The sequence below is a fragment of the Cryptomeria japonica genome, chromosome 8 (genome assembly GCF_030272615.1).
Source record: "Cryptomeria japonica chromosome 8, Sugi_1.0, whole genome shotgun sequence".
Classification (NCBI taxonomy): domain Eukaryota; kingdom Viridiplantae; phylum Streptophyta; class Pinopsida; order Cupressales; family Cupressaceae; genus Cryptomeria; species Cryptomeria japonica.
The window spans coordinates 635,553,757-635,566,629 of NC_081412.1; the positions used below are offsets into that span (position 1 = coordinate 635,553,757).

The window sequence follows — 12,873 nt, forward strand, 5'->3', positions numbered from 1 at the left end:
TAATTTTTAACTCAAATAAAAAGGTTCAAGGTTCAAAATTAATATAATTTTGGCTTTCTTATTAAATTTGGTATCAACTTTAACATGAATAGATTTTTAAGGATAATAAAATATAACATAGAAATTTTAGAAAAAACAAGTTAATTCTCAAAATAATAGATGTTTCCATGTTTTGATTGACTAAACATTAAGAGTATAGTAAAAATAGGAAATATATACAACTTAGTAAGTTTTATAAATAAATACAAAATCTAGTAAGTTTTAGGAAAAAATTATGGTAATAGGTTGTATTAATCCCATATTAATAGGGACTCATTACTATGAGTAATTTAGAAAGAATGAGTATTTTATTATAATTAAAAAAAGATCACAATATAGTAAAAAGGGGAAAGATGTATAGCTTAGTATGTCTTAAAAAAAAAGGATACCAAACTTAAATAAGTTATAGAAAAAAATTATGGTAACAAGTTGTAGTGATCTAGATTTATAGGAGTCATAGATATGAATAATTTAGAAAGAAAAAGAATTTGTTATTACAAGTTGTAGTGATCTAGATCTATACGGAGTCATTACTATGACTAATTTCTAAAGAATAATAGTTTGTTATAAAAATTAATAAAAATGAAAACAAAATTATCTTTAAAATTGGATTTAATAATAGTAAAAAGAGTTCCCATTTCTTATTACCCTTAAAGATGTAATTGATAAGTGTTCTCATTATTAAAATCAATATAAATTATACATTAAAATTATTTAAATAAAATGATAAGAATAATAATATTTTAACTTAATAAGAAATAATAAACAATATGGGATATAATTAAAATAAATAAAAAATATTTATAAATTCAATTATTAAAAAATTATTTATATCTTTTATAATATTATGTATTCCATTACTTTTTTCTCTTGATAAAGATAAATAAAAAATTGACAAATTTCTTGGAACTTTTATTATTGTATTTTAACTTGATGGAAAATTGTAGATATTAAATGAAGAGGATAATTTTTAGGTATAATTTTTTTACATCAATTTAATAGACATATTGAGTCCTTAAACATAGATATTTAGGTTCATATAATTAAATTCCATACCCCTATCCCTAATGCTACTAATAATTCTAACCATAACTCTAAACTCTTAACCATAATCTAAACTTAAACCCTAACCCTAAGCCTATCTGTAATCCTAATTTAACCCTAATCCTAATGTTATTGAATCATAAGCCTTCTTTTTAACCTAGACTAAAATATAATACTAACCCTAATTATAATTAAATGCTTACCATCATCAAACCCTAGCCAATTTATACCTAATTAAACCCTACCAATAACCTAATCTTATCATAATTGAAACCTAACAATAGCGTAACCCTAAGCTTAATTATAACCCTAGAATTAAGCTCTAGCTAAAACTTCAACCCTAATCTAAACATAATTAAATACTAGCCCTAATCCTAATTTAAACCTAGCCGTAATGTAATTGAATGATAGCCCTAATTGACCTCTAATCCTAACCCTAAATATAATTAAACCCTTTCAACAATTAAACACTAACTATAATTAACTGTAACCTTTAACCCAATTGTTCCTTAATATTAATTAAATTCTAGCCCAAATGTTAACTCTAATTATACTATAGTCATTGTACTTATAATCGTTAAACCTAATCAAAACCCAAACCCTAAAAAATAACCCTACTCCTAACAATGATGTAAACCCTAACTATGATCATAATCCTAATCCTCAATCCTATCTTGAACCATAACCCTAACCCCAACCATGATTTTAACCCTAAATCTAACCATAATGCTAAGCCCTAAGCCTATTCATAATCCTTACAATAACCCTAAACATGGTGTAAATCCTAACCAAAACTCTAACCCTAACCATGATGTAAACACTAACATTAATCCTAATGCTAACCCTTAACCCTAACCCTAAAAATGATGTAAACCATAACCCTATCTATAATCCTAACCTTAACCCTAACCCTAAAGAAAACCATGACATAAACCATAACCTTTACTGTACTCCTAACTATAACTCTAAACCATTACCTTAATCATAATCCTAACCCTAAATCTAACCTAACCTAATCATAACCCTAAACCCTAACCCTAAAAATAGGGAATGACTATACAACCCTTAGGATGCACCAAACATCTATTAGAATGTATTAATAATATATGAAGGGTATTAATATCTTGCTACATCGTAAGGGTTGGGTAGCCATTTCCCTAAAAATAACCTTACAACTAACCCTAATCATGATGTCATCTTTACTCTATCCATAATCCTAACCATGATGTAAACCCTAATCCTAAACATGATGTATATCCTAATCCTAACCATAACTATAATTATAACCCTAAACCTAACTATAACCTAAGCACTAAACCCTAACCCAAGCATAATCCTAGCGTGACCCTTAATCCTAATCCTAACCATAACTCTAAACCCTAACCCTAAACCTAACCTTAACCTAACCATAACCTTAAACCCTAACCCTAACAACAATCCTTAGTCCTAACCCCAAACCTAAGTATAACCTAAGCACTAAACCCTAATCCAAGCATAATCCTAGCCCAACCCTTAACCCTAATCCTAACCATATCTCTAAACCCTAACCCTAACCCTAACCTAACTATAACCTTAAACCCTAACCCTAACAACAATCCTTAGTCCTAACCCTAAAACCTAATCCTAACCATAACCCATAACATGTCCCATATCCTAAGAGTAAATCCTATTCATAATCCTAATCCTAACCCTAAACCCTAACCTTAACCCTATTCTTAATCTTAAAACCCTAATCCTAACCATAATCCTCACCCTAACCTGATCCTAAACCTTACTCTAACCATAATGTTAATCATGACCCTAACTTGAACCCAACCCTAAACTTAACCCTCTAGCTATGATGTAAAATCTAACCTTAACCATTATCCGAACTGTGACCCTAACCCTATTCCTAACCATAATCCTAAACCTAACCTTGACCCCAACTATGATGTAAACAATAAAATTAACTATAAACCATAACCATAACCCCAATCATAATCCTAACCCTAACCCTAACCCTAATCATAACACTAACCTAACCATAATCCTAAAAATTAACCCTAAGAATAATCTTGCCCTAAACTTAACACTAACTTAAATGAAAATTTAATCCAAATCTATTCCTAACCTTAATCTAGCCCAAACCCTAATCCTATTTGATCTAAATAATACTAATTTAACCCTAACCTTGATGTTATTGAACCATAACACTAATTCTAACACTAACTTTGATGTAAACCCTAAACGTAATTGTAACCCTAATGCTAAACCCTAACCATAGAATTAACCTTAACACTAAACCTTAACCTAAACTGCAATTGTAAACCCTAACCCTAACCATAATCTTGAACCAAAATCAAACCCTAACCTTGATGCTAACCCTAACCATGATATACACCCTAAGCATGATATAAACCTTAATCATGATAACCTTAACCCTAATCCAAAATATAATCATAAACCAAATCCTAATCCTAACCATATCCCCAATTATAATTCTAACCCTAATCGTAAATGTAATTATGCTTACCGTAACCCTATATTTACTATATAAAGCCTAAACATAATTGTAACCTTGACACAAAACCCTAACGATAAATTTAATTGTAATAATAAACCATAACCATAACCCTAACGCTAACCATAATCGTAATTGTAAGCATAAACCCTAACCCTTACCATAATCCTAAACACAAACCGAAACCTAACATTGATGGTAATCCTAACCATTATCATAACCCTAATCATAATCCCTAACCCTAATCATAAACCTAACCAAAACCATGATGTGAACCATAACCCTGACCATAACATTAACCTTAACCCTAACGCTAACCATAGCCATAATAATCCTGATTAAATGAAGTGTTATATTATTCTTAAATAAACTTTAATAATCTTAGATTTTAGTATTTGCTTTGATCTTGCAACACATATATATTATAAAAATAGTCTAAATACATATATCTCTATGTAATAATTTAATAATATTATAATATTATAATATAATTTATTTTAATAAAAAGATACTATATAATTATATATTGGTTTATTTTATGATTCCCAGGTTGCGTCACACAATTGCCACTAGCATATATACCTTAAATTTTAATTTAATCTATATAAAATATGCTGAGAGATATCCTTCTCGAGGCGCCTATTTTTAATGAAATTGCACCCTAGAGTCAAATAGGTGCCTTGACAAGGATATCTCTCGGTGTATTTGATATAGATTAAATTAAAATTTAAGGTATATATGCTGGTAACTATTCACAATAAATTATTAATACTTTGTTACTAAAAACAATTATTATTTTTTCAATTTTAATTAATTGTTTTTAAATTTTAATATTTAAAAATAAATTTATTTAACAAAAGTAAGAATTAATTTTAATTTTTTAAAAGATTTTTAAGCAATCATTAATTATTAAAAATAAAAAATATTAATTATGGATATTTAGTAAATTATTAATTAAAAAATTAAATAACAATTTCAATTATTTGTTATATTGATTATTAATTATTTAAAATGAAAATTTAAAAAAAACCCACATTTTTTATATTTTAGACTTTGGCAACATGATATATAATTTTATTAGAAATTGATCATTTTTTGGATTTTAATAAAGTAGACACAAATCAAAATTCATATGACAGCAAAATTAATGTTTGAAGACTTGTTATTCAAATTGCGTTAAACACACTAGACATTAAAACAAACTAGGATATTGTTATGAGGGTAGTGATGCAACTTTTCTAATTAGAGTACATTCCATAAAATCAAGACTCTTTCGAGAATTATGTCAAATACTTCACATGCTTTGTCTATCTTCCCATAATTTTCATAGATTTCAAAAGGGTTTATGCAACCAGCAAATTTGAGAAAATCCTTTTCATACTATGCTTTGATGGATATCTATCATTTGTTCCAAAGTTAGTTTCTTAGCAATATGGATGGAGTCTGAAGAATTGTTATCATTTTTAGAAAAGTAGAAAGTCTATTACCCTTATTGGTCAATGTACATTGAAATATATGAACTTAATTTACAATATATTGTGTATAGAATTATATTTTTTCTTTATATAATTTTGAAATATAGTCTTAAAAATAGGTTAATGATTTTAAAACTTAGAAAGATACATAAATTATTAAATAAAATATTAATATTTTTGAAGAATAATTTAGTTGAAAAGTTTATCAAGTAAAATTTAGATTGTGATTTTTTTATTGTTATATTAGATTGCAACTAACATTATGACACCATTTCCAAGGGGTTGAGCTTAACTGGTTAAAACACTGGGTTCTCACTATGGAGACCCAAGTTCAATTCCCAATAGGGACATCTGAACTGGGTCAAAAGCTATCTAGGCAATTTTCTAAATATCATGGGATCACATATTTAAATTAAGGTTTGAATTTTTTTCAAAGATGGTTCATTCAAATTTCTTGATCCTTGAATTGGTGATATGTATTTAAAAAGGGGTCTAATGGATAAATTGTTGAAAACAATAAAATAAGGTTAACTAAATTTGATGATCAAATGTTAGAAATCCATGTTAGATGTCTCCAATTCAATTCAAAGAAGTTTATAGATAAAAATCTAAACTTTATTTCAATGTCAATTTTCCTTATATACATACTATTGTCTATTTAGAGTTAAACTATGGTATAGCAACATAATATTTTATCACACTCATAGACAACACATTTACAACTTAGTAACAATAAATCAAACCCCAAAATAGTAAATGACTACATACATAAATACATACATACATATATAAATACATACATATATAAAGATTGTAAGTAATATGCAAAGATAGGTATATCCATAATATAAAAAAATAAATTTTTTGAATACATTAAGATATGGTAAATTTTAAGAAATAATCTCATGAATTTATAAAAATCAACACAAGTCTATTATAAATAAGCAAGTTGTTCTTTTTAATCTTAGTGAAAAAACAATTTCAAGATTGGATGTTAAGTAATGGTTTCATTAGCCATTCGATTGGTTGGATCATTATATTATAATAACATTTTTATTACAAAAAAGTCAGCCACAAAATAAGAGATTTGAGTTTTGAAATAGACAAGTTGAAATGAACTATCTATTAATAATTATTCATGGAGATTTAAATGATCTATAATAAAAAATAATTAATAAATCTCAAAATAAAAATCCAATAGAATATTTAAAAAATAGAATAAAATACTATAATTACACATTTACAAGAAATGATAAGATTTTTTTAATTTAATATATAATTTTACCACTTAAGATACATTTTACGTATGAAATTAATTAATAAAACAAAATCACTTAAAAAACTTCAACCTTACTTCCTGCTAACAATTAGAACGAAATAAAAAAACACTTCATACTATGATAGTTAAAATCCAGGAGATATATAAAATTATGTATATTACGCATTGAAATGTTTACATCATCGAAACGCCAATAATTTCCAGCTCGCCATATGCTTATAAATTTATATTGGCCATATACGAACAGAAAACTTACTCCAGAAAACTTACTCCATATACTAGCAGAACCCTCTATACAATGCTATATACTTTCATCTGTTCCCTCGTATACGCCGATCAACAGCTAAAATTACAACATGATACAAATTGAAGGCTCTATTTCTCACACTCTTATTGAAAGTCAATATTCCAATCACAATAGAGAATCCCAGACCATAACTCAATCCAAGTCCCACTGCCCATCCTATCATTTCACCATCTGAATTCTCTGCTTCACCACTTCTCTCAATACTTGTGCAGTTGTCAAAGCCAGAAGAGTTGTTGCAGACGGTTATATTGGTAAATGGAATCCCACTTAGCTTAAGATTGCCTAAGTAGGACGACTCCCCAAACGTTAGAAACTGCCCCCCGCGGGGTACCTTTCCATCAAGCATATTATGAGACAGATTCAAGAACTGCAAATAACTCAGCAACTGAAGTTCTAATGGAATGTTGCCATTCAGCCTGTTTAGCGAAAGGTCCAAAGACTCTAGCTGATCCATGCATCCCATTGTTTTTGGGATTCGGCCATTGAGATGATTCCTTGAAAGGTTAAGGGCTATCAAGCCTTGAAGAGATCCCATTTCGGGAGGAATGCTCCCAGACAAGTAGTTGTTTGAAAGATCAATACATTTAAGAATGAAAAGAACTTTAACAAACTCAACATCCCGACCTTTCCAGGAAATTGTTATCTGATTTGTATACGTACCATATGAGAAGAGTTCTTCTAGATGGTTTGAATTATTCTGTGATGCATTGACCATTGCAAACAAGATTGTAAGGTGGCTTGGAATAGCTCCTGAAAGGTGGTTGCCAGAAAGATCCAGAATTTGAAGATTCGGAAGGCCAATTACCTGGCGTGGGATACTGCCATGAAAATGATTAGACCTTAAGACCAACACATGCAGCTGTGATAGCTTACCAATTCACTGGGGAATGGTGCCTTCCAAATCATTATTTCCCAAATGCAATACTTGCAGAGATCGGCCTTTTGAAATGGATGAGGGAATAACTCCTCTCAAATGATTACCATTGAGCCTCAATGTATGAATCTTTGTAATGTTGCCCCATTCTGCTGGCATTTTACCTTCCAGATGATTTTCTGCCAAATCTAGAACACTAAGAGAACAACAATTCCTGGTTAAATGAGGAGGAATGACACTGCTCAGCGTATTATTTGAAAGGTCAAGAACCTGCAAATATGGACTGCAAATAGAATCTGGAATCGCTCCGCTGAGATTATTCGTCGACAAGGATAAGAAGCTTGTACTTTGAAGATGTGCACCAATGTCAGTAGGAATAGAACCATCGAACTGATTCATCGACAGATCCAGCAGATTAGGACCAGTAGGAGGAAGAGGAAGAACACCTTCTAAGCTGTTACTGTGCAAATCTAGATAGTGAAAATAGTTGGGTAATGTTAGTCTAGATGGCAATGACCCTGTTAATTGATTACAACTAAGGTTCAAACTATAAAGGCTGGGTAAGTTCCATATCCAAGATGGAATATTTGTTTGGATACTGTTAGCAGATAGGTCCAGATCCGTCAAGTCATATTGGGTCACAAGAAACGATGGAATTCTATCTAAATTGCAATAACCTAGTCCCAAATAGTGAAGCTTAAACAGCGGAATCCATGTTGAATCAATGCTCACAGTTAAATGATTGTAGGAAAGATACAAAGTTTCAAGTCTAGTGAGATAGTGGAAGAGAGAAAGAGAAACGGAGCCTCTTAAATTGTTGGAGTCTAGATAAAGGACTCTTAAGTTAATAAGATCTGAAACTGTGGATGGTATTGCACCAGTCAATTTGTTGTAGCCGAGGTCAAGATAGAAAAGGGAAGAAAGTGATCCCAACGAAGGTGGGATTACCCCTGTTATCTTGTTTTTGTACAGAATCAAGTTATCAAGTTTAGAGAGATTGACTATGGAGAGAGGAATCTCACCTTCAATAGAGTTGTCAGACAGATCAAGACTCTTCAACGACGACACATTCCCTATAGCAGATGGGATCTCACCTTCAATTTCGGTAGATGACAGATCAAGACTTTGCAAGGACAACAAATTCCCTATAGCAGCTGGAATCTCACCTTCAATTCTGGTATTCGACAGATAAAGACTTTTTAAAGACAACAAATTCCCTATAGCAGCTGGAATCTCACCTTCAATTCTGGAATTCGACAGATAAAGACTTTTTAAAGACAACAAATTCCCTATAGCAGCTGGAATCTCACCTTCAATTCTGGTATTTGAGAGAAGAAGATCTTCCAAGGACGACATATTCCCTATAGCAGCTGGGATCTCACCTTCGATTTCGGTAGCTGATAGATCAAGACTTTGTAAGGACAACAAATTCCCTATAGCAGCTGGAATCTCACCTTCAATTCTGGTATCTCTCAGACGAAGATGCTCCAAGCACGAGATATTCCATATAGCAGTTGGAATGTGGCCCTTCACGGCTGTCCCTGAAAGATCAATGCTGGTTAGTGACAAAGAAGACTTTCGTTGTCCAATGAAAGGAAGGTCTCCTCCAAGATTGTAATTCCCAGAGAGATCAAGTGAGAGCAACTGGGTAGTCAAATTTTCAAACCAAGAAGGTATATGTCCTGACAAATAGTTGTCTGATAGATCGAGATGAAGGAGAGAGGTGAGGTTGAGAAAGGAATTGGGGATTGGTCCTCCTGGCCCATAGCCAGACATTGTAATGTCCCCGCTCTAGTAGATTGACCAAGTATATGTGCGTTAGCCTAGCTCTACATGGTCCCGAGGGCTAACGAAGGGTTTAAAGGGATCCTGGAGTGTTTTGTCCTAGTCATTTCCAATTTGGACCAAAACGAAGTTGATTTACTTAGTTTCAGGCATACTTACTATTTTTAGTAAGTCAGCAGGACACAACGGGGGCTAGTTTTGGTGATTGGATTTGATACTCCTTGGCGAGAGCTTTCCGACGAGCTATCATTCACGCTATTCGGAGTCTGATTGCTAATATATTTTAATGCCTGAAGTTTTATTAAAGTAACATTTAATTTAATTGTAAAATATTAAAGTGTTACTTTAATATTTATTTTATGGAGATATGTGTAAATCAAAGGGGCAACCAAGGGAGACATAAGTGAATATTTTAATATGTCTTATATTGAACATGTTTTATCCCACATTGCTTAAGTGAGTTGGGTCGCCCCTTGGAGAAAGAATAAAAGGGAGCTTTTGTGGCTTCATTGGGTATGTGGAATATGAGAAGAATTTGGTGTGTGAGTGGCAGATCCATTCTTGGCATTAGAGGACGTCTATCCTCTCTTGTGACATTCTAGACGTCATTCCCTTGGGGTTTGGCCTTTGGAATCCTTTGCTATCAGCTTCATTTACAGGCAGATTGGGTGCTTTTCCAACTACAAGCAGCAACATTATTTGGTTGCATTTCCAGCTACAGGCCGCGACACTATTCATGCGAGTACTATTCATGCGACACTATTCACGTGGGTACTATTCATGCGGCACTATTCACGTGGGTACTATTCACCTGGCACTATTCACGTGGCACTATTCATGTAGCACTATTCATGTTACTGTAGCAGTAGAATTAGAAACTTTGGTTGGAACATTATGTCAAAATGCTAGAGTATTTAGTGAGTTGAAAATAACCTGCTATGTATTTGATTTTTGTTAATTCTGGAAATAATATTATAACAGTAGTAGTTCAATTTCCAGCTTGCCTATTATTGTAAATTCTTTTTAGTTCATGTTATGTGGTTTCATACCTGTGCAAAGACTTAAAAACAAAAAAAAAAAACATGGAAACATTAAACGGAGGAATATGGAGTTGGCTGCAAACTGTTTGACTAAATTCCTATCAGCAGTGGGGTTAGTTTTTGGGCATTCTAGGGTGCCCATTACAGTGGTATCAGAGAAGAAGATTCTGCCATCTTGTGGGAAACTTTCACCAAAACATATTGCAGAAATAAAACAGGTCCAGAATGTATGATTGAGCATGCGATAGGGGCATTATAATTTTCGCAATACCAGGGCCAGACAAAATAGAAATCCGGATAGTCCGAGTGAGCAGTCTAGTTCATCCGTGCAGGTGGACATAGAATCCAGCCATACAGACATAGAGGAAATATTCTTCGATCAGGACAGCAGTATGGGTGACTGAGATGAGAGGAATATCATTCCAGATCAGGGGGAGGTAATGTTCAGACAGTTGCTAGGTACGTTAGAGCAAGGGCAGCGTATGCAGCAGGAGCAGAATAGGCGAATGGACATGATGTTGCAGCTTATGGCTAGACAGATGGGCGTTAATATTAATCCAGGTGAGGCCAACAATGGAAACAATAACAATGGGGGAAACGATAATAATAGGGGCAATGATAATAATGGAGGCCGATGCAACAACAATGGCCCTGAGAATAACATTAATGGTAATAATGGACATGGCAACAATGGAATTGAGGCAGATAACTTTAGACACATTGCACACCCAGCTCGAACAGCGAGCTCGAGACCTCTTCTACCCACCTTTCCACCTAGGGATCCGGTTCAACCAGTGAATGAACCGCAGATTACTGAGTTACAGGGTCAGTTCAGGAGGGACTGGGAGGCCAGTGGACCCGAGTTTCAGGCAGATATTTCCCTCAGAGATTATATGGACTTGAGGATGAGACATATGCCTAGAGTAGGAGGGAGGAATCAGAATTTTGAGCTGAGGAAGAAAGTTGGAAAACTTTCCTTGCCTTATTATGATGCTTCAGGGAAGATGATTGCACGAGCTTGGGTGCAGAAGGTAGATACATACTTGCAGCTAAATCCTATGCCTGAGGATGAGGCTACCAAGTATGCGGCTATGCATTTGGACAGCGTTGCGCATGAATGGTGGCATCATGGCATGGTGACTCTGGGGCAAATCAGATTACATCCTATGAGGAATTCATAGAAAGATTGATTGAGAGATTTGACACTAGGGATCCCGAGTTACATTTCAAGGAGCTAGCACAGTTAAAACAGTCAGGTTCAGTGGATGCTTACATCGCCGAGTTTCAGCATTTGTCTGTACTTGTTACTGATATCTCTCCTAGGAGATTGGTGGTGTTATTTTGTGATGGGCTTGCTGATCCATTACGTGGTTGGGTGAAGGGACATGATCCACTCACCTTAGCAGAAGCAACTAAAAAGGCACGAGATTTAGCCCCTTCAGTATACAAAGGAAAATACCATTCAACAGATTCTTCCTACCGCAAGAACAAAGACAAAAAACCATTTCAGAAAGAGTATAACAAACCCAAAGAAGGATCAAAAGGACTAGACAGTGAAACCTTGAATGAACTTCGAAAGAAGAAACTGTGCTTCCAGTGTAGAGAGCCTTGGGACTTATCTCATAAATGCCCTCTCAAGGCTAAGGCAAATCAAATGGAGTTTTTTTAGCAGAGGAGTCAGAGTCAGAGGGGGAGGATCAGCACTCCGATTCAGATGAGGGTAACATGATAGAGGAGAGTAGCATTCCTAAGGATGATAGATCGTTGGCACGCTTGACAGGGGCTCAAAAGGCAATCACATTTAAGGTCAGGGGTACTATCTAGGGGCAAAAAGTGATATCTCTCATTGACACTGGGGCTACACATAACTTTATAGATACACAGTTGGTAGCAAGGAGAGGTTTACAGACAGAGGAGCATGATGGTTTTAAGGTCATGGTGGCTAATGGCCAAAAGCTATTATGTACTCAGAAGGTTTCAAATCTTCACATTAGATTTGGAGATGGCTATGAGTTGGAGGATGATTTCTACGTTGTGGACATGGGAGATTACGACGTCATCCTCGGTATGACATGGATGGCAACGCTGGTTGAGTTCACTTTCAACCTAGCGAAGTTGGAAATGAGGTTTCAGCATGAGGGTAGGACAGTTGTTCTCAGGGGACTTTCAGATGGGAGTTGCAGGGTAGTCTCTTTGAAGAGAATGGAGAGACTTTTTCAACATAATGACATAGAGTGGGCAACAGAGTGCTTAGTTATGCCAACTTCACCGGAGCCTCGAGTGAAGAGTCATCCACCAGATATACAGGAGATTCTTGACAGGCATGCCAAGGTATTCAGTGATATTCCTCACGGGGTTCCTCCTGATAGGGGTGCAAAGCATGTTATTGAGCTCGAGGAGGGAGCCAAACCAGTGATGATCACTCCCTATCGTCATCCTAAGAAACATAAAGATGAGATAGAGAAGGCAATTAAGGAGTTGTTGGAAATGGGGCACATCAGGCCTAACAAAAGCCCCTTTGCTTCAGCTG

The 12,873-nt window shown here is 34.0% G+C and overlaps 1 protein-coding gene across 1 annotated transcript; it reads right to left on the reverse strand.

Annotated features, from left to right (window-relative positions):
- Positions 1-6,648: 6,648 nt before the first annotated feature.
- LOC131857876 (receptor-like protein 7) lies at positions 6,649-9,294 on the reverse strand. The gene is made up of 3 exons (XM_059210650.1): positions 8,685-9,294; positions 7,526-8,591; positions 6,649-7,462 (listed from the first exon to the last, which is right to left on the reverse strand). The coding sequence occupies exons 1-3, from the start codon at positions 9,292-9,294 to the stop codon at positions 6,649-6,651; spliced, it is 2,490 nt and encodes an 829-aa protein (XP_059066633.1).
- Positions 9,295-12,873: the final 3,579 nt, after the last annotated feature.